This window comes from Mastigoproctus giganteus, chromosome 3 (assembly GCF_048544385.1).
Source record: "Mastigoproctus giganteus isolate SK-2022 chromosome 3, ASM4854438v1, whole genome shotgun sequence".
Taxonomy (NCBI): domain Eukaryota; kingdom Metazoa; phylum Arthropoda; class Arachnida; order Uropygi; family Thelyphonidae; genus Mastigoproctus; species Mastigoproctus giganteus.
The window spans coordinates 164,981,320-165,005,391 of NC_143577.1; the positions used below are offsets into that span (position 1 = coordinate 164,981,320).

General features: G+C 38.5%; 1 protein-coding gene across 1 annotated transcript in view; it reads right to left on the reverse strand.

Annotated features, from left to right (window-relative positions):
- LOC150088384 (uncharacterized) overlaps positions 1–10,327 on the reverse strand; it is a 74,778-nt gene extending 64,451 nt beyond the window's left edge. The window contains exon 1 of the mRNA XM_090370754.1: positions 10,239–10,327. Coding sequence (XP_090226880.1) covers positions 10,239–10,275 — 37 coding nt within the window. The 5' untranslated portion in view covers positions 10,276–10,327. The remainder of the gene's footprint in view (positions 1–10,238) is intronic.
- Positions 10,328–24,072: the final 13,745 nt, after the last annotated feature.

Here is a 24,072-nt window from a genome sequence, read left to right on the forward strand (position 1 = left end):
ATGCAGGCTAGAAGAGGGGAACAGCAGTGAGTGGGAGTTGCTTTCACATCCATTTATTTTAAGTTCTTCAATTTCTTGAGGTTGCATTAGATTATAACTTCCACATGAGGCATTATCTGATGGAAAATGTTCTAACCAGAACTCGAATTTTCTCATTACTCAAGGTGTGCAAAATTCGTTGCTTCTGAAAGTTTTATCTGCATTTGCTGTTGCTTGTAGTTCCTCCATACACTTTAAAGGATTTGTAAGATGAAAAAAATCTTACATGTTAATATTTTAGAAATGAGCGAGATTTATTTAAAATAAAGCTTAGGAAATAGCAAAATAGGACAGTAAACATTTCCAGTCACTCACAAGGATTAAAAATTAGACAAGGTTGAATTAGAGAAGGGAGCGGTAAGCTATTAGAGGTACATTTCGGTTCCCACCATGGCATAGAACAAACAATAACAACGGGAATGGTGACAACAACTGCTGGCGAGCAGGTGCAAATACTGACTCTGAAGAACATAGGGCTGTAGACTGAACATTGGTAGACATCCCTTTGTCCGGTGACACCAAAAATATCGGTCTGGTAATAAATACGGGCCAAATTACTCCGGCTAGCAATCACATTTGCGTCTGATCTGACTGTCGGCGATGGCATGGTTGTTAGAGCATGTAAAATAAATCTGCTACGTTTAACAAGGGGTGGCGAAGATGACGGCGAACTTCAAAGCAGCGGATTGCCTGGGAAAAATTTGGAAATTTATTAAAATGAGCTCTGAATATACGGCTTGAGAAATTTTAAAGGACGAATAGGAAATGATGAAAGTTTGACAAAATGAGAAGATTGGGTAAATCTGAGAAAAAAAGCAGGCCCGACATAAGGAGGCAGTACGGAATTGAGATGACAAAAGTGAGTGAACGGGGAAAGAAGGGGACACAGTTGAGATTTCGTTGGCGTTTTGTGAAGATGAGTTAGGAAACTGACACAGTTGAGCTTTTGACGGTGTTAGGGAAGGAATGAGTTAAAAGTTACTGAGTTGAGTTTTTGTTAGTGTTTGTGAAAATGGGTTAAAAAGAACAGAGTTGGGCTTTTGTTGGCGGTTTGTGGAGATGAGTTAGGAAAGACAGACGTGAGTTTTTTGACAGTGTTAGTGGGAAAATTGAGTAATAAGTTGTGTAGGGTTAGATAAATCCTATCCTGTTCTGCCAGCCAGTTGAGAATGTTCTGACAAAGTTAAGATGGAGTAGTAAGATAAGTTTAAGTACAGTCAGTGGGTTAAGAAGGGTTAGATGAGTTTCATAATAAAAGAGAACAGTCGAGAAGTTGGTCATGGAAGAAATATAGTAGAGAGAAATAGCCTAGTCCGTCATCGGAAGGAAGTGAAAGTGGCCAGAGTGAAAATAAGTGAAAGGAGGAACCTTGGTAAACCGAAAGAAGCAGCCTTGTGAAGCTGAAAGTAGGAGCCTTGGTAAGGAGAAAATAAGCCTCGTCCGTAATCGGAAGGTAGTGAAAGTGGCCAGCATGCAAATAAGTGCTGTGTACAGAGAGAAATAACCCTAGTCGACCATCTGAAGGCAGTGATAAAAGGCAAGGCGCAGATAAGTGAGCTGAGAAGATAAAGTTGTAATTCCTAGTCCGCCAGAATAGCTGAACCGAAGATTAAGTAGCAGTATCGAAGACGAGCCCATAATTTCCTAAAAGACACAATGATGCCCTATCCAGACGTAGACTACAGCCATGGAGAAACTTGAAGTTCTGAGATGAATGCAGTTGGTAAACGATGCCATTCCCTGACAAGGAGCTGAAGGCCCCAAAACGGAGAAATCCGATTTGTAAAATTAAGTGACTAGATATATAGTATTCTCCCTCACGAATAAAGGACTGTTGGAACTCTATCAGATTAGTATAATGTTTAGAAAGATGTTAAAGGAAGGATATACAAAAATAAACATAAATATAGAGATAAGTCAGATGATAGTTTTGAGTAATGTATAATTAGACATATGTAGAAAGGAAAAGGAGAGAAAGTTGATATTTGTTATTGTCTAACATATAGGTATGATGTATTTTGGAACGGAAGGGTAGAGAAATACAGAGAAAGAAATAGCCTTATGAATGTAGCTAACCCTTGGGACCAGCATTAGTCCAGAAATTGATGTCAAATGTACTATCTGTCTTGATTAAAGAAAGTTGTGAAGTTATATTCCCAAGACAAAATGGGGCACTAATTAAATTAGAAATTAAGAGTGAAATTCCTAAATCAATTTATAAGGTAAGAATAAGATTTACATAAGAGAAAGAGTGAACTAAACCTCTTAAGTAATTATTGTTCATGTGTGGAGAAAGAAACTAAAATAAGTTTATGTAATGATATTGATTGAGTTGTATTGAAGTGGATAACCTTGTTTAGAGTAAAACCACTGTATTTAATTGTCATATATAACTGATAATACATAGGCAAATTTGAGAAATAATGTGCTTGAGAGTTGATAATTTTTTATATTGTGTATATAAGTGTAAATAAGATGTTATATATTAATGTGTGTTGTTTGTCATTCTTGAACACTCAGCCTGTCCAAAGGGAATTATAAATAATTAAGAAGTTCCCTCGAATTTGGAATTCTCCTGTAAAGTCAAGTCAGATGTGTAAGTGGGGAAACTAAAATAAGGTGGACAACAACTCACATAAGGGAACAAAAACAAAATAAAAACCAAATAATTAAAATAAATAAAAAAATATATATATATCATCATTTTCCTTTTATTCCACCCCCCACAGATTCAATTTTCATAAACACCTTTCACGGTGCGTATATTGAAGTTCCGTCTTGTAGGGGAAGGTCTGGCAACAGCTGTCCCTATGCTTTCCGAGAACAGACGCTGCGGCGCTTGAGAAAAATTGGAATCGACGTGAGGCTCGAAAAGAATATTTTTCGAATCTCGGATACTACTCGCTACATTTTTCATAATCAGATTCAAATGGTGTGCATAGCAGTAAATAAAATGTGCATTTTTGTACATTTTAGCCTGAACTCCCCTTGCCTTTCATCACACTTGTGCCACTAAATGGCGGAGCAACCCGTTTCAGTATTTCCTTCGAGGATTATGGCTAAGTGATCTAGAATACAGTTCGATATTGTCTGCCGTTTAGTTTTCCGGAGTGAAAAACTAAAGTGCTCAAAAATGTCTACTCAATCTAAGAACAATCATTTGTATGTTCCAAAACATCTGTTGTCATCAGCCATAACTAGGGCTACCACCTCTAACCTTAAATGAGGACATTTGGGCAGAAAAATACGGACTTTAAGACACCTTTCCCTATTTTACCAAAATACAGCTTTCATTCTTAGTCTTCAAAAATGCCTAAGCCTTTAACAGTTAATAACTGTTACTGGCAAAGTTAAACGTGTTAAATATTTTATTGACTAGCTCAAATCCCTTAAATTAACATTTGCCATTCTTATGCAGATGGCTTAATTCGTAAAAATACACAATTTATGGTATGAATGAAAAAACCTCAGCGTAATTTGCTGTTCTATATTTCTTTATTTTTCCACTGATGCAACTTCTAATTTTTTGCATGCAAAAATTAGATGTACAGTTCAGAATTTCCCTTTTAGAAATATTTAAGATCATTTTTCAAAAAATGAAGTGTTTAAAATATACTGTATAAAAAAAGTCCGCCTTATGTACTCCGTTCCCTACCTGTGATACACTTGATTGCTATTTAATCATGATTGAGTGCGAGCAGTGAAATGTAGCTCGCATGTTATTCTTTGTGATAACACTGTATACCGGTTTGGTTTCGTCCCTTTTAAGTATCTTGATTCGAATCCCGTTGGAAAAATTCTTGAAGCAATTTTTAATCCAGGCTTCGATCAACAGAGCTTACGCGGAAGGGAACGGTTATACCTGGTTTCTAAATTCGCACAAACATACAAATTGGCCGCAAACGCACTTTTACATATACAGCAAAACTGATAAACCAAAACGCTGATACCCACAAAATTAAAAACCCTGTGTCGCAGATTTGAGGAGGACAGCCAACTAGTGCATGTATAAGTTAACCAACCATGTAAAACATCCGCACACGCCTCACCCCTACTGAGAGCCGCGGAAAGTTCCAAATAATGATGCTTTAATCACCAATTCGAGACTAATTTTTATTTTATTAAGAGCAAGATACACAACAGGTAACCATTAACAGTGTATCTGAGATCCGATCAATAAACATAATATGAAATCCAACAGGACGATAAACATTGATATAGATTCAAACAATAAAAGCACATGTACAAAAGAGGATTGTATTAAGTTAAGTTACCGGTAAAACAAGTAATAATTAATCCGTTAGAGAATAGAAAAATAATATAACAAATAATAAGCTACAATAATTAGATGTGAGCTAGTCACTTTGCAGTTTAAGAGAAGAGGCAAACTTGTGGATGGAGTTCAGTGATTGGGAGTTGTCAAAGAAGTCAATAGCTGATTTGCTGATTCTGTTCAGTGGACCGAACTTCATAAAGTCCGTTTTGGCAGAGTCAAGGCGAAACGGTGTAAGGTTCCTGACTTTTCTACAGGGGGCATTGAAGTTTATTTTACTCAGGATATCAGATGCTTCATAAATTCCAGTGATTACTTTGGCTAGAAGGGCGATGTCAGCAGTAACTCTTCTAGTGCACAGAGGCCTCAGATGAAAGTAATCACACAGCGATTCATAATACAGAGTGATAGAATAGAGGATTGCGGTACGTAAGGTAACGGACAATTTTTTTGGACTGCTTCAATTTTGTTAGTTAAATTCTTTGTTTTTCCTCTGGAATGGGCCCCCGGAGGAATCTGGCCCACCTTTTGGCAACATCAGGTGGGTCAGAGTCTCTTTTGAGGCGTTACGTGCTCTACTGGAACTGGCCCACCTTCCCGTGGTGTGGACGAGTACCCAGAATCATCTGTCCAGGTGACTGATGCTTCTGGGTAGCCAAGTGACCAGAACACAACAGAACACACAAACGTACGTCACACATATCTGGCCCATTTGTAGTGATACTGTTCTTCACAGAGACACGAGGCGGAGTTGAACAGACGTTCAAGGTGCCGCCCATTACATATACACATGTCCACATAAAGTCTTTGTGTGAGGATTCCAGATGGGTGAACTGAATTCAAGGATTGGCAGAACAATAGTTTTATAAAGGATAACCGCATATCTGTAGTTTTTGAACTTGTATGTGTTCCGTTTGATGAATCCCAGTGTTTTGAATGCTTTGCTGGTGATTTTAAGGACATGGGCATCGAATTTAGCACTGCTGGAAAAGAGAATCCCAAGTCGTTAACTTGGTCACCTTTCGATGATCACAGAGTTAAGTGTATTCCGTATTCATTAGTTGTGGAGATCTGCAAGATGAGAAAGATTACTTCGCACTTAGAGGGGTTAGCAGACAAGCCATTCAGAGATAGCCACAGAGAATTTATTGAGAGCACATTGAAGCTGTTCAGAATCGGTAATCCCTTCACTGCTGAGTAGATGTTAAGATCATCTGCATAGAGAGCAACTTGAACATTGGAGGTGTCGATGAAAGAAGGAAGATCATTTACGAAAACAAAGAAAAGGACCTAAGGGAGAGCCTTGTGGTACTCCCTTTAGTGGAGTAAAACAGTCTGAGTTCACTTGGTCGATGATAACTCTCAAGGAACGATGCGTAATATAGCTGCGTAGCCATGAGAGCAAAGGGTCACGGATACCATATAGCTTAAGTTTTTCTAGAAGTTGTTCGTGCGGGACTTTATCAAGTGCCTTAGATATGTCTATGTAGACTGCATCAACTTGTAGGTGGTTATCAAGAGCTTCCGAGGTGTATTGCCAGAAAGGAAGTAAATTTGTGATTACTGACTTGCCACTGCAGAAACCATGTTGATTCTGATCGATGAAAGGCCTGAAGAATTCGAAGAGATGTTTGTGTACTGCTGTGTCGAAGAGTTTAGCCAGGCTGTTTTGCAAGGTTATGGGTTTGTAATCAGATAAGTCATTTTTATCACCTTTTTTGAAAATAGGAACTATATTGACCTGCTTAAAGTGCTTAGGATACTTCCCCAGCCTGAGAGACAAGTTGAAGATCCGCAGTATCTTCAACTTGTTGGTTTTAATGTAGTGACAGTCATTTCCCAAAATAAGCCTGGAATGTCATCTGGGCCTCAAGTATAGTTATTTCTCATGCTTTTTAATGCCGAATTTAAATCTTCAGTGATAAAGAGGATATCATCTTTAACAGGTGTGAAGTCAGGAAATGAGGCAGGTCTCAATGTATCATTTGTTTGAATTCTAGAAGTGTTTGGCAAACTCTTGAGCAATACTGAATTCGTCAGATAAGAGAATTCCATCTGCGTTATGGAGTTGTAACTTTCTACTGGTTATATTCTTATGCTTCATGAAATTCCAGAATGGTTTGATATCTGAGTAAGCAGACTATCCTGAACTGACTCCGTATACATATAAGAGTTTAATATGAGCGTTTTCACTTCTTTGCGGAGTTGGCTGAATATTTCGTAATATTGGCTGTCACCTGATTGCTTATTTGTTTCTATAAAATTCTTTGGATTTAATTTTATGTATTAATTCGCTGTTATACCAGTGCGGGTAGGTAGAGCGTGTGGTAAGATGGGATTGAGGAACAATATCAGATATAACTGAATGGACACAGTTAATCATGTTGCTGGTGAGCACATCGATGTCATCCATAGCGTCAGCGAGCTGCTTGTCTACGTTTCTTAGAGCTAGGTTGAGCATAGGCCAGTCAGCCATTCTGAAATTGAATCGTGGAGAACGGGAGCTGCATTTCAAGTTATGAGAGGTCACTGATGTCAGAAGTAATTGGCGAATGATCCGAGTGAAATATAGGGTTGTCATTGTGAACATCTATATGAGTAGAGTGAAATATTAGGTCGAGGTAAGCATTTTCTCTGGTTGGAAAATTGCAAATTTGTTCAAGACCATAGCTGTGAAGCATATACTGTGAATCACTAGTCTGCAGTGATGGAGAAGATCCTAAGTTGGCCAGTTGACAGTTAAAGTCACCCAAAACCATTGCTATGTCGGCAGATTGAATTAGTGGGAAGATAGATTCCAGCGAGCTTTCTAAGTACTGGAGGTCGATATTAGTTAAGAGAGGTGGAAAAAAGCAATACTATTAAAACTTTTAACTTGCCAAGATGAAGGCAGTATACTGATTCAATATTTGTGAAATTTGATGCAATTTCACAGAGTATATGGTTAGAATGTATAATAGCTACTCCGCCTCCACGAGATCCTGTCCTTTCTATGGATTGTATATTGTCCATCTATAATCTCCTGATTATCAATATTTATGGAGAGCCAGGTTTCAGTGAGCAGGTAAATGTAAATATGTGAGCCTTGGATTGCTCTGAAGTGGTTTAGGTTGCTAATTATACTCCTGCAATTCTGAAGGTAAACACTGAACAGTTGGGATCTGGGGATTCTATGACGAGAGGAGAACGTAGTCTGTGTAGATAGCAGGGTATCTGATTGCTATGCCTGTGGAGAAGAGATTTTGGACTCCCTTGATGGTCTGTCCGTGAAGCGTTTTACTAGAGCCCCTGATAAAAGGGATCTTAGATTCAGCACTTTCTGTTTGTGATGGAAGTGCATGTTATTATAAAAGATGAGTAGGCGGGACACCGTGTCTTCAGAGAACGGACATCTACTCCGAAACCATATTCTTCTTTAATTAAGTTGATAAGATCTTCAGATTTAGTGGCGGGTCCAAGTCTAGAAAGAAAAATTCGGTCTTTTGTGGGAATAATTGTGATATTATACTTATGTTTGAGTAACTGAGATTTTTCTGCAGTAGTTACATTCTGTGTTTGATGAGTTTTGGCTGGAAGCTTGGAGGAAGTATCTTGAGATATAGAGGCTTTAACATTTTCTGAAGGTTTGTTCTGTTTTGATCTTTGGTGTGATATGAGGCTGGCAATCAGAAACAGGTTTACTCACTGTGGCGGCAGATCTACAGACAGGTTTACAGACCTCATTAGATGTGGCAGCAGTTATTTTTGCATATGTTACCTTAACTGATGTTGAAGAGGATTCCGCTTGGTGACTGAGCTTGTAAAATAGAGGTACAGACAGAACTGTTCCGCAGAGGAGAGCAGGTGGTAAGAGTGGTTCTATTTACATCAGACGAATCATCTAACAGAGTCTGTTTGGCAATGAATTGCTCTGTTGAATGACTTGAATCATGAATGTTAGCAGGCTTGGGCAAATTAATTTGCAGCAGTAGAAGTATTGAGGCCGGTGGAAGGTGAAGACCTGGTCTCAGTACTGAGGGCATCGTCAGGTAATGAAGAATTCCTATTCACTTTGAGCCCATTAGTTTCAAGAGTAGGTTCAGAATTCTTCCTAGCTTCCCTTAAGTGGCAAAACATAACTGATGTGAGATTTTTAATTTGGGCGTTAATGTCGGAAATTTCAGCCTGTCGATTAATTAATATTGTTTTTATACCACAAATCTCCGTAGATAGCTCGCAGTTTCCTTCATTGCGTGTATTAGAATCCAGGAGAATATCAGATTTTGCAGTATGAGGTACGCTGAATAGCTGAGTTTGAATGAGGATTTTCTGCATAGTATTAAAGAGTTGATTGTAGAATACAAAAAGTTGGATTCAGAGTTTCAGTAGGGAAGGAGTTAGCGCTGAGATCTTCTGACAGCACAGATATATTTGTGCTTGAGTTGATGGGACCCCAAAGAAGGATTAGAGGCTTCATCCACGTACGATTCAGAGTCGGTATTTCTAGTTATTGGCATGATTTGTCTCAAATGAACTAGAGTACGGCATTTCAACTTTGTTAGCGGAAGAGGAGGAAAGTGACTCAGGTTCCGTGCTGTTTGGCGTTGCAACAGTTACAGGGCTTTTCTAAGAATTACTGGTCGACATCTATCACAACAGAATGATTTCCGCCGACTTTTATTTTTCAGGTCAGAATGGGTACAGTCATTGCATATTAATTGTTTACACTCAATACATTGGACAATGGGGTCAGGTTGGTCCCACAGATGGTGCAGACGCTAGAATTTTGACAGAAGGTAGTATTTGTCATTGAATTCAGTTACTGTAGTGTTACTAGATAATTTAATCTCACCACAGTTGTGGTTTAGCATGCAATTGGCACTGTGACCAGCCGGTCGCCTTAGTTGTTCCGCAGTGAAATCCACAGGTAGCAGGGGTCTAAGTAGGGAGGGAAGAACAGAGCAGCTAGGCAAAACTCTAATGCCTGGTCAAGGTCAAGTGTCTGTTGGACACATGTATAAGTTGAACTACAAGATAATGGCTGAAAGCTCTTGTATGGAGTAGCAGAATGAACATGCAGAAATTCATTTAATACTTATTTGTTGTCCGTTCAAATAATAAAGTGCTTGCACCTGGCAATCCAAGGGCCTATCCTTATGTGGTGGCACTAATAGGAACTTAAATACTTTAATTAAAAAACACAAATCAAGAAAAGTTTACGGAGCACATCATACAGACAGCCGGACACAATCGTCCCCCTAGCGGACACTAGGGGGACGATTGTGTCCGGCTGTCTTAATTAAAAGTGGAGTGGCGACTATGGCATTGACTTTAACTGTATAAAGAATCCAGGTGTTGCCGAGTGGTCAAAAACACGAGCACAATAATACTTATTTGAATTGACTATGGTTCTATTCCACATGACTTCTGAAATGGTCATATCCTTGTATTCTCTATGAATATTTCTGACACTATGGGACCGTCCAGAGAGTACAACCAGGAAAAAATAAACAAAAAGATATTTACATGTATCGCTAGATTCATACTAAGCAAAGAAAAGTCAGGAAGTTCTGCGAGTTAAGAGGCATATATTTTTGCTAGTTACCTTACAATATGAATTACATATTTGTGTATACAGTACTAATTATTGAAGATGAGTCTTAAAAGTTGAATGACAATCCTGTCAAACTGACAACTGCTTTTAACCCCATGATGTCACCAGACCCTTCGCAATAGTTCTACCAAGCCAACTATTAAGTTTCAGTAAAATTAGTTATTATACTTCATTATTTGAAACTATAATTCAAGCAAAGAGGTGTTTAAAACTGCTGATTAACCTACCATTAACTTTTATCGGGTACAAATCTGTAAAATACGTTAAACCCATTACAATCTTTGCAGCAATGAGATTCTCTAATTAAAGAGAACGAAAACAAATTAAACTTACCTGTTATCAGAACAACCTTGTCTTTCAAGTCCGACATAGTAATCGTGGCTAAACCTCTCACAATGAAACAGCAGACAAAAACAAAATCATCTTCGATTCAACAGCGCCGCATTATATCTGATGAGGACTTTAGCCACGTCTGCGCACTGGCATGTACTACGCAATACCGTCAATTAGGTATGTTCAAATGTAGAAGAAAGAAGGGGAGGGGAAACAATAGAGCTCCGATTAGAAAAAGATACTCCCTTTCATTTTTCTTTAAACCAAGGTCACATACAATCAAAGATAACAGAAAGTATAATAACTCCTCAAGGCCAGGTGTGTTTTTTCTTTTTTTTTCAGAGCACCCCAAACATCAGAGGTATAGAATCTATAGTACTTAGTACCGTGCATGAGTTGAAGGTTGAGAAGATGAAAGAAGATGCTTGTTAACATTACACTTGAACTTATGTAGATTGTAATTTTCAGGAAATACGAAGGTTGTTCCAATAAACAAGTTGAATGAATAAATAAATGGCCCATAGTCACCAAATATGAGCCCCTGGGGTTATTTAGAAGACCTTTATACTAATCACCATCGAAAACCTTTGAAATGTCAAGAGCAACTAAGTTTCACCAAACTTTTCCATTGAATGATTTCCGTAGATGGGTAACATAAGCCAAAATATCACTAGTGGATCGATACTGATGGAATCCATACTGTCGATCGTTGATCAGACAGCAGGTTTTTAGATTTAAATTGTTTAAGAGTTAGCGGTTATTTTATTTCTTCATTGCTTTAGAAAGAGTAAAAGTAAGTGCAAAGGAACGATAATTGAATGGGAGAGATTTGTCACCCTTTTTAGGAACTGGCTCGATATGAGCAAATTTCTAAGCAGAAGGAAAAACACCTTCGGAATAAGAAAGTGAAAAAATGCAGCGCTGAACAGAAGTTCAGGAGTACGTGTTTTGAGAACAAGTGCAGAAATACCACAAGGACCTGGAGATTTCTTAGCATCAAGATTGTTCAAAATCCTTCTAACATCCTTTTGATGAAAGACTATAGAAGGAATTGAATGGCGTGTACTGGAAATGGTGGGAGCTGGTTTACCAAGATTATCAATTCACGATGATTGCTGAAATGTTCTTTAATAATAATAATAATAATAATAATAATAGTAGTAGTAGTAGTAACTAGGGGGCTTCGTCCCTGCTCGCCAACCCCGCGCACGCTTTTCTACATAAAATGTAGAGGTATGACGGAGTAAGTCAAATCTTTTCTACGTAAAAGACACAGCTGTCGAAACCCACTGATGTTCTCCCATCCTTCAGCTATCTCCCTCACTCATGCTTCTTTTTTTTTTTCTTTTTTTTTGTTGTTCTCCATCAGGAAGCTCAAGCGACTCCTAATGGAGAGCAGCCAGAGTACTGTGGACATTCTGGCTCACCTCCTAGTGGTGATGGCAGGTAACGTGGAGTCCCACTAGGGGGCCCTGCGGCCAAGAAGCCAGCACACCCAACAGAACCCAACACTCAACTATACAGTATACAGGCAACACAACACAACACTTTTCTGGCTTTTACAGAAGTTCTGTATTCATCACAAGGGTACTGATGACACAGATGTGGGAAACCACAGGTAGCACCTTACCCAAACACTATTCCACTATGATCGATATCTAATAAGTAAATGACCTATGTAATTATTTACAGTAACGTAATTGCCCCGCCCACTTGTACCGCGCGATCCGCATCCCTCTTCTCCCATTGGCTACCCCATCACGCGGCATTCTCAGGGTCGAATAAATATCACCGTGTAATTATTTACCTGTGTTTACATAGGTCATTTAGGAAAAGGCCTTTTGCTTCGGGTTCCATAATGCTCGAGGAATATTGTTGCATCCGAAAGTACAGGACTAAAATATTTACAAACTATAAATATTTACAAAATACTAAACTATTTACAAATATACAAACTATATCGGGTCCCTTCATCAGCTGACATTACAATTGAACATCAAATGATGCCAGCCGTAGTCATGTATTAGACAGTGAATCAAGTGCAGGTTGATGAACGTTACAGAGGCAGTTGTCTTTCAATGGAAGACAACGATGTAATTTACCTGCGCATTTGTAGTGACGTATTTTACCCGTCCTCTTCTCCCATTGGCTCGAATAAATATCACTTAGAAGGAAAACGTTTTTAATGTATAGAGATATAACAACAAATATTTTCTATTTTTAGATTAAATCCAGAAAATTTACCTATGATTACATGAATTTCTGCATCACATGAAGCCATTTGCCCGTATCTAAAACGTCTTCATTGTAAATGACCAAGTCATAACTGCTATAGCATTTTAAGAATTAGCGATTGATTGATTTTGGTTTTCCCCTATTTTCTTGCTGTTTCATAACCATGTAGGTTTTGAACACAGCTGCTTCCAGAAATTTTGGCGAGAACTAAATCACTTATTGCTTTTTTTCTGGACACACACACACACACACACACACACACACACACACACACACACACACACACACACACATATACAGGGTATTTCAGTTAAACGTTTCAGAACTTCTAAGAGGGGTAGGGTACATCCTGACAACTCGAAATCATATAGCAATGTGGGATCGGAAATGCTTTCCTGAAGCGGTGTTGTACACAGAAGCACCATAAAAAGAAAAGAGACCGTAAGTGAGAAAGCGTTTTAATAATACATGAAAAGAAGCAAAAGGTACATGGATTAAAGTAAGTGTTCGAAGTTTCTTCAACCTCGTATTGCTTTCGCACAGTGGTACCTTGGAAAATGTGCTACAAATCCCCTTTTTCCTGCTGAAGTGTTGTTTTCCGATGAGGCATCCTTCACAAGGGAAGGAATTTTCAACACCCATAACGACCATATCTGGGCGGTCGAGAACCCGCATGCAATACGACGTCGGGCAGCACAGATTCGATTTTCGGTCAATGTATGGGCCGGTATTATGGGAGATCACCTCATCGGACCTTACCTGTTACCGTGTCGTCTAACCGGACCTATCTACTTGATCTTTCTGCAGCAAGCATTGCCACAACTTTTGAGAGATGAACAGATTTCTGCATCGACGCAACAGACAATGTGGTTCCAACACGATGGAGCCCCTGCCCATTATAGCGGAGATGTTCGTAACTACCTGGATGTCACATTTGGTCAACAGTGGATCGGACGTGGTGGTCCCGTGCGTTGGACTGCTCGGTCACCCGACCTATCATGTCTTGATTTTTATTTCTGGGGTCATATGAAATCGCTAGTTTATGACACCCCTGTTGACAATGCTGAGGAGCTGGTTGCAAGAATCGCAGTAGCTGCCGAAGAAATTCGAAATTCGCCTGGAGTATTCCAGAATGTTCGGATGTCCATGCGTCGGAGATGTGAGGCGTGCATTGTAGCCCGTGGAAGAAACTTCGAACACTTACTTTAATCCATGTACCTTTTGCTTCTTTTCATGTATTATTAAAACGATTTCTCACTTACGGTCTCTTTTCTTTATGGTGCTTCTGTGTACAACACCGCTTCAGGAAAGCATTTCCGACTCCACATTGCTATATGATTTCGAGTTGTCAGGATGTACCCTACCCCTCTTAGAAGTTCTGAAACGTTTAACTGAAACACCCTGTATATATATATATATTATATATATATATATATATGTACAACTACATACACATACATATATACATATACATATGCGTTGGCGTGGGTGTACCATTGCTAAGATTGTTATGCCGAATTATGGGCGCAAAGGATTTTTGGCACTTTAAGTTTTTGTTGTGTAGAGCTTTCGTTAGCGTAAAGATAGAGGTGGGGAGAGACAGAAAACTGGGGGGGGGGTGAGAGACATAAATATGGGACCCAATACGATAGGTAGCCCCAGTTTTCAGTGAGCCATGTCCATGCCCCACATCTTCTATTCCCACATCCTTGGGGAGGGAACTTTCGTTCCCTCCCGTCCTAATGTCTCTTCCAGTTGTCAGCGTTCCACTCGGTCGAGTCTGGTGTCCCGCGAATTTCGATTTTCTGTTTCATCTGGTAGCGTTTCTTGTCAGTCTCTGTGTTGATTGCTGTAGTTTGCAATTAGCATTTTCCTCCTGACGAATAGATCCTGCGCGAAGAGGGAGAGAGCCCTGTATTCTTCTTCTGAGTCCAGGAAGTGGGACTGCAATCCCTTCAGAAGGTATCTGATTCTTGTTATGAGAATCCTTCTGAGGTCCTCATATTGTGGACATTCATAAGCTATGTGGCTCCAGCTTTCGCTCTCCCCTCATGTACAACTGGAATTGACGGTGAGGACCACCCCGAAAAGGTTTTCATTGTAGAAGCCATGTCGTTTTAACAGTGTTGTCATGTAGTACCCTGGGAAGTACCACACCGGTTGTTTTGGATATATCCTGCGGATGTCCGGTAGGAATTTTTTTGTCACTTCGCCCTTCGTGGTCTCAGTCTGTAACCTGACTTTTTCATTCTTTTAGGCTGTTCGCCAGATCAGACGTGTAGCCCTGGTGGGTAGCAGCCACTCCCCTGGACAGCAGGAACAGCAACTCCGCCTGGATAACCTCCAGATCCATGGGGAGCACTCTGGCAAGCACCTGCAGTGCCTGGGTGCTTACTGTGCTGCAAGCTCGCGTTGTTGTGAGTAATATGGTCCTTTGGATCGTTTCAAGTGTTGTTCTGTTCACAGCCAATGCCGCTTTGGGAAACCACACCGCTGCTGCATAGGTGATTGCTGGTAGGAAAGTTGTTTTGTAGTATATTGACAGGGTTCTCTTTTTGAGACCAGAATCCTTCTTTGCGATCCTGACTACCGTCCCAGAGTAGCCCCTGATTTTTCTTCGGATGTATTTCAGGTGCTGCTGTAAAGACAAAAAAAAAAAAAAAAAAAAATTATGATATTAGGGTCCCCTGTAAATGATTACATCTACCCATATTTATTTTGTCTGTAAATTGCGTGTGTTCTCTGGTCGATTTGCCTGTTTGCTGAAAAAATCCAGTTTTTTGGAAGAAAAACCTTCTATCTACGCCTGAGACCAACTAACTCCGCCACGGAGTGAAAAAAGCCTACTAAAGTTCTTCGCGTCATCGACGGGATTCGAACCCGGGCCTTTTCCATCCAGTGTGGGGAGGACGGTGACGATACTACTGTGCTACCACGCAGCTGCTGGAAAGACAAGTTATTATCCAGGATTACGCCTAAGTACTTTAGCTCGCTCGCGAATTTTATGGTGAAATTTTCAATTTTGATTTGCGGGGGCGGCCGCAATTGTTGTTTCCCTTTGAGGAGGATTGATGAGGTCTTTTCTGGTGAAATTCTTAATTGTTGTTGTTTGGAAGCCCATTGTTGTAGCCGCTGTAGTGCCCGGTTTGCCAACGTCTCCAGTTGGGCCCTGGAGTCCGCCTCCACTGTCAAGGTAAGGTCATCTGCGAAAACATGTGCTCTCACGGGTCCCAGATCCATTTCCAGGAACTCATCAAGGACCATGTTCCATAGGTGTATCCCCAGAACCCCTGCGGACATCCTCTGTGCACCCCTCTCGTAAGTTTCTGGTACTGCACATTTATCTTCACTCTTCTTTGGGTTACATAACTTTCGAGACTTTATACAAGTTGATCGGCATTCGGGCCTCCCTCAGTCTCGCCAGGACGCTTGGCCACCAAAGTGAGTCAAACGCCCGGGAAAGTCAACAGAGATGAGCAACGAGTAAATAAATAAATAAAATAATAATAAAATTAAAAAAAAAAAACACTTGTGAGTTTGAAATTGAGAGTAAAAAAGAAACATCATTCAACTACTATCCATGTGGAAAGTTTTAACCTTTTATGGAAAACTAGCGTGGCAAAATCTTGCATTGCTGCATAACAATTATAAGTATTTAGACAAAGAGTTTCATTACCAGGACTTAAATCAGGTATCACCTCAATCAACTGTTGCCTATAAGGCAAATATAAAGGACAATTATATAATATGTGACTCCAAGTTTCCTCAGATCTACACAAACAAAACGGATCCAACACTAAGCCAAAATAGTACAATTTACTTCTTAATGAGCCGTGCCAAGTTAGTAGATAAGATAGTTCCATACAAGGATAGAGCCATCTATTCTTCTCATAATTAAAAGCAAACCGAATATTCCGAATAAATAATCTAGTAACAGAACCTGTTTACTAGCCTCCCACCTCTCCTGCCAAAGATCCGACATTTTTCCTAATATGAACTCCCTCTCCTTTTTTGGGATCTCCTGTAGCGTGATTGCTAATATTCATAAATGCGTATTTCTGGCCTCTTCTTAAGTACAAATTTGTAATAACTGAAAGCTCGGTATACAATATACAAATCAAAAGGCATATGGCCAGCAATAACCTGTAAGGCATGTGTTGACACTGTTCTACATACTCTGTGCATAGCAAACAACATAACTCTCAAGGAATATAATTTTGCCCCAAATTTAATCTTATTAACGCAGTTTACCCAAACTGATGCAGCATAAGCAACAATTGGCAGAAAAACTGCCTTAGTAAAGATTTAACACTCTACTTTGCAACCCCAACTCTGATCTTGATACCCTAATAATTGCATACTAAAATTCCTAACCCTATTCATTAAATGATTTAAGTGCGCCAAAAAAGTTAACTTATGATCCAATATAACCCCCTGATACCTAGTCTGAGGAACCAGTGGAATTTGCTTATTATTTATTTATTTTTTATTGTTGGTGGCGTATTATAATCAAGATTGGCCTTTAGTAACATCATCACAGTTTTGTTTGCAGAAATCTTTAACTTGTTAGTTGTTGTCCACTTACATAATTCATGTATAATCTGCCCACTTTGTCTTCTAACATTCCCCTTTACTGCCCAGATATGCAAATGACCAAATCATCAGCAAAAGCTATCTTAAAGCAACTCTCCACGTAATCAAATGGCCTTGATAACCATTGATTTATAACTAAATTCCAAAACGAGGTCCTAAAACAGACTCCTATGGACATCCCCTAGTAATCCTCTTATTAAATTGTAAATGCTCCGAACTAACAGTAATTTCCCGGTTGGTCAAATAACTACTTATAACTTTACACAAATTAAAAGGGCAGTTAACTTTCCTTAACTCATTTAAAATACTTTGATGCCAAACGGTATCAAATGCCCCCTCAAAATCTATAAATAAAGCTAATTCATAATTAAATCTTGAATTATGTACATGATTTAGCAATGCATTAATTGCATCTTCAGTTGAGCCATTTTTCTTGAACCCAAAATGATGACACAAGGTAAATATTTTCCTATTTATCAGTAACTGCTGTAATCGCCCAGACAACAATCTCTCTCTTACAGTTTACCAAGATTAGGTAATAATGATATTGGCCTGAAGGCCTTTGGATTAGTAATTTCCTTACCTGGTTTCCTTATCAATTCCAGGAGTGCATTCTTCCAAAAATCAGGAAAAATACATTCCAATAAATATTTATTATAGATATTTAAAGCTACACTTGGATAACAATCTATAGATTTAATTATTGCACTGTTCTCTACTAAATCCAACCCAGGAGTTTTATTAATATTTAAGTGTTTTAATACAGAACTCAGTTCAGCAATCTCAAACAATGAATCATTATCATCTGTAAAATATCCAGCATTACAGATCCTGATCAAAGTTTGTTTCTCATTCTCATCCAACACATTATCTTCTGGGCACATCTGTGCAATCACAGCTTTTACTGTTGATTGCCAATCCATTGTTTCACTAATATCAGTTATAATTGTATGGAACACCTCCTGTGTTGTTATTTTCGACGGAAACAACTTTTGTGGACGCGCTTACACTCCGTGGCCGAGTTAGATCATCTCTGGCGTGACTGCAAGTAATTCCACCCCCGCCTCCTTCGAAACTCGGTTATTATATCCTCTAAAAGAACGCGACATAAAATACAGTAGTTGCAATTTATAGACGCGATATACTGACACCTCACATCCTTAGTTGCCTTCCCATAAATTTAAATCAACCCAACTTAGCATCCTTCCCTTCCTTTGGAATCGCGTATTTATTTATTTCCCGAGATCATTCATGGTCCTATTTGCTCCCTGTTGTACATGTAGAAACAGCAGTAAAGGTAGAGCAGTAGTACAGTCGCTATGTAATCACTACAGGTAATTACGTTGGTAGCAGTACTGTTGTAAATCATGTTTATTTGCATGGCTGGGAAGATGAACTATAATTTTCATTAATTAGGTTCTCTAGGGACCATTTCCTCAAGATGCCGAGCATTTAATGCCAGAAAGGTTTCCTCAAAACATAAAAAGATAAAACGCATTTTGATGGACATTGTGAGCTCGGACCATTAGGTTTGTTACTGTCTCTTTCTGAGGTGGAACGGTGCGAAACATATTTTCTGACAAAAAATAAACCCTACAAGCACAACTACTTCCTTACTGTTGTGTTGTGTCTTTTCATCTGATTTTATTTCTTTTATATTCGTACGTTCTGCCCATGCGAAGGCATGACGATACGCACAGGCACTGCATTCCTCGGTTGATGTTTCCGAAGTTTCGAAACTGCGCACACGTTTTGATATACACACGTAAGCAGATCCAAGGGGGCTAGTTGTTAATGGATAATAATTCCTTCCTCCCTCAACCAAGATTATTCCAAAAGCATGTTTCTGCTTCTTTATTTTCTGTATGTAGAGTAATTTTGCCCAAGCTGTTAACCTCAAGTCAGCATGAAATCTGGATCTGCGTATATGCATAAACATAAAGGCTGTAAGATGAATAAAAGTGAAGTGAGACTGAAAGATCAAACTCACAACAGGAAAAGGGCATTTGTATAACTCCTTCTAGCTAAAGTTACAACGAATAAGCTGGATAGAGCAAAATCTTCTGTTAGAAAGCTATTTAAAAGCTAAAGGTGGCGCGACAATGTTCAAATGTTATTAGAAATATAAGAATATTAATTGAACAAAAATCAAATTATTATTTTAGGGTTTTCCGTAATTAAATACATTAACCCGTATTTTGTGTCTGTAAATTGCGTATGTTCTATGGTTGATTTGCCTGTTTTTCTGGACGAAAAAACCCAAGTTACTGGGGAGAAAAACCTTGCTATCTACGCCTGAGACCAACTAACTCAGCCACGGAGTGAAAACAGCCCATTAAAGTTCCTCGCGTCATCGACGGGATTCGAACCCAGGCCTTTTCCACCCGGTGTGGGGAAGACGGTGACGATACTACAGTGCTCCCCGCGCAGACAATATTAATTGAACAGTAATAAATTCAGCCAGGAGTTTTATTAATATTTAATAGTTAATGGTTCAATAGATGATTAATCATAATTAAAATAATAGTATTCGCCATAAAATAGTGAAAGGAAACTACAGGCTATTGCTGCACTGGCAAAAAAAAAACCCAAAAAACTGTCAAGTAGATAAGAAAACACAAATTATATGATTCCCTCCTCACACAGGTAAGTATCCAGTTGACCTTTGAATTTATTCAAACTGTCAACCTCAACTGCCTCTGAGGGCAACTTGTTCCAGCTATCAACGACTCGCCGACTAAAAGAAAACTTCCTGTAATCTAATCTAAACCTCAGCCCTGTACTTTGAATTTATGACCTGTAGTTCTGGAATTCCTTAGACCAGTCAGAATTCCACCTTCTTTCATTTTACTAGTCCCTCTCAGAGCCTTATAAATCTCAATCAGGTTACCCCTGAGATGCCTGGTTGCCAAGCTCTGTAGCCCACATAATAGGAGTCTTTCATCGTAAGTTCATCCCTTTGCCGATCTCACCATTCCAGCTACCCTTCTCTGGACCCTTTCAAGAAGCTCAATGTCTTTTTTTTTTTTCAGATGAGGTCTCCATACTTGAACACAGTGTCCCAAATGTGGTCTTACAATTGCATTATACAGTGGGATTATGACCTACCTTCCTGCCTATCTCTACAGGATAACGTTTGATAAATCATGGATAGGACACCATGGGCTTTCTTAGCTCCTCGTTTACACTGCTCAGAAAGCTTCATATCTGCCAGTATCGTAACTCCTAGATCCCTTACCTTCTCCACTGTTTTCAATTTAATCCCACCAAGTGTATAATTTACTTGAGGGTTGCTTTTCCCCAAGTGCATTTAGCAGCATTAAAACATAGCTGCCACTTCTCTGACCATTTCTGAAGTCTGTTCGAGTCATCTTGGAGGAGCTCTGCTTGGCACTGTTCATTAACGACTCTACCAATCTTAATATTGATTTAAAAATTAATTTATTATTATTTCAACAAATTACAAAATATGTTGTTAACTACAGTTTCAATCAATGACAGTTTAACAAGCAAACCGTTGTCCAAAATAGAATCCCTTTGATTGCTTTCCAAAGTTGGATTAATTAGTTTGTGTTGTTTGCAATTTCCGTATAGGCCATAAGCAGTTATCATCCTTTGATATGGGGGGGGGGGGGGATTGCAGCTGCATCAGGGCCCTAATTTCAAGCGAGGGCTCAAAAGGAAAAGAAAAAAAACAATGACAAAATTAATTAAAAATAAATAAATTACGTTGCACCAGGATCCAAGCTTTTAATATTACGTAGTGGCCATGAGGCGCAGTGCAGTGTAGTGAAAAAATCGCAAAAAGGCATTTATGCAGTGACTGCGCCAGTCGTAAAACAACAAAATATGCGTTTGGGATGCTTGTCAAGAACACAGAGTCTGCATTTAACGATACGGTACAGGACTATGTCAGGGGAATGGTATCCTTAATGGATCGCAGAATGGGTTTGTGCAGGGCAGGGGGTGGCCAACAAGTCGATAGCGGCTTTAATTCCGGTCGATCACGACGAATTTTAAATATATATATAAAAAATAGATTAGTCAAAATCTAAATGTTATTATTATTATGCGTCCTGCTCCATACGCGTATTACAAATCCGTTGAATCACAAGGCCATTCTTGTCGCCGCGCAGCCGCCAGGCTTGTCTATTGAAAATTCACGCAGTCACGTTGAGGAGAGCATAGTGTATATGTGTCGAATTCTTATTTGGCTTACTTAATATTAATAACTGGACAGCGCTTATACGTTAATTTAATACCATTTGATTTAAAATGAATACTACGAAAAAGAGTAAAACGTATAATTTTCATCAAGAGTGGGAACTAGAATACTTTTTTGTAATGATAAAAGAAAAATGTTATTTGATTTGCAATTCTTCCGTGGCTATACCCAAAAAAGGAAATTTAGAAAGGCACTTCAAAGCGCTCCATGGTAAATACCAATCGGATTTTTTGCCTAATAGTGATCTTGAAAAAATAAATTAAAAGAACATAAATCCAGATTATTCGCACAACAAAACTTCTTCGTGACACCCAATTTACAATTTAAAGCAGTAACTGTTGCATCATTTCAAGTGAGTTATCTTCTTGCAAAAAAAAATGAAAAACATTTTCTGATGGTCAATTCATCAAAGACGTATTTTTAGAAGTAACAGAATCTCTTTTTGAAAATTTTAACAATAAAAATGAAATTAAAAGTACTCTTCAAGATCTGCAATTATCTTGAAATACTGTGATGCGACACATCGCAAAAATGAGTAAAAATGTGAGCGAACAATTGCGTGCTCATATTGCTAATTGTGTGTCCTTCTCTTTACAACTGGATGAATCTACAGACGTCAGTGATACATCTCAATTGCTCGTTTTTCTTCATACGCTTTTTGATGATTTTGCCACTAGAGAAGAACTTCTGGGTATGGTTTCGTTAAAAGAGAGAACAAGAGGTCTTGATAAATTTAACATTCAAAAATTTTATCGAAAAAATTAAATTACCACTATTTAAGCTCGTATCAGTAACAACAGATGGAGCTAAAGCAATGACGGGGCATCTTAACGGATTCATCGCGTTGTGCCAAAAGGATGATGAACTCCCAGATTTTTTCATTTACCACTGTATCATCCACCAACAAGTGTTAGCCACAAAAGATTAAATACTAAAAGTGCTATGGACATCGCTTTCAAAATCGTGAATTCCATCAGAGGATAATCTCTTGAAAGGGGACTTTTCAAAATGCAACTCGATGAAAAAGAACCAGATCTGATATTACACATAGATGTGAGGTGGCTAAATCGGAGTAAGTTTCTACAGAGATTTCGAAATTTGCTGAATGAAATTAAAAAATTTGTTGATCAAAGGGGAGATGATTATCAGCAGCTACAAGATACGGAGTGGTTGTGTGATCTGACTTTTTTGGCAGATTTTACCAGAAAATTAAAGTGATCTGATTTTGGAAAAAAATAAATGTAGGTGACATGATTAGTAGTATTTCTGCATATAAATATCAATTTTTGACAAGGATCTCAAAGAAAAAAAATTCGACCATTTTGAAAATATGCAAGATCATTTGCAAAAATATCCTGTTTTTGAATTTAATTGTGAGAAATGTGTTTCTGAAATTGAGAAAATTGTGGACGATTTTGAAACCAGATTCAGTTATTTTAAAACAATTGAAGATATTGTTCAATATATTTCTTATCCATTTAACGTCGACTTAGATACGAAACAAATTTAAAAAAAAAATCGCTGCGATTTTTCACATGGAGAAAATATTACTTGAAAATTAAATTATTACATTGCGAAACGATATCTTCCTAAAAGACAGGTCATCAGAAAAAGACTTATCGAAATATGTTTGCCGAGAAAAGTACTGTAAAAAAATGCAGTGAATTTTTAAATTCCTGTTTTGGTTCCACATATCTATGTGAATCGGCCATTTCGTATTTGAAACGAAAAAAAAAAAGACCAAGAATCGCTCTACTCTTACGGACTTGCATACAAAAGATTCTTTACAGTTGGCCATATCACGGTATATCCCCGATTTTGAAAGCTTGACATTAAGACACAAACTTCACATAAATTAAAAATTTAAATACGTATGAATTTAAAATAAGAATTCTGAATAGTATTGAATTTTAAAATTTATAAACAACATTTTTCAATATGCGTTGATTAACTTTTTTAACCATGTGCAATGAAATTCTTGAGATGGTAGATCGCGGCGCATTTTGAAGGAAAAATGTCCATCGCATCACAAATTAATTTGGCCATCCCTGGTGTAGGGTAAGTCTTGACTGACCAATCTAGTTAATCATTATGAAGGAATCATAAAATAGTTGGATGCAAGAAACAGCTTTGACATTCCCCATGAAAGAATATTATATAAACCGTAGCAAATTAGGATTAATGGCAGGATAAAAGGAAGGCTACAGATGGTAGTCATAAATATTGACATACTTCAAGCTGGAACCAGTGTAGCAAATGGAATCCCTGAGGGATCAATGTTGCAGCCACTTCTGTTTCTTATATTTCTTAATGATCCTGATGAGGGTGTGCAGAAGTTGTCAAAGTTTGACAACTTCTCCTGCAGTAAAGATAGGAAGGGGAGTTAACGACAGAAACAGGCTATTTTGCTTCAAAATTACTTCAATCGGTTGTACAAATGGTCTGAAAATGGCATCACAGGTTCAATGCTTCTAAAAGCTTTTGTACCTAAGGAATAAAAATCAAGGAGTTACTCACAATCCAGAGAGGGTAGAGTTTAAAGTGGTCGAAAACAAAAAATACTTTGGAATTACGATTCAGTGAGACATGAAATTTTCCGTTCAGTGTAAACAGGTAACTAGGAATATTGTTGTTGTTTTAGTAGGGGTTTAGGAGCATCAGCGACTAAAGCCATATTGCTCCGTGTATAATATCTGCACATTGCATGTGTTCTCTGGTCGAATTTCAATTATCTGGATGAAAAACTCGAGTTTACGGGGGGAAAACCATGCTACCCTCTCC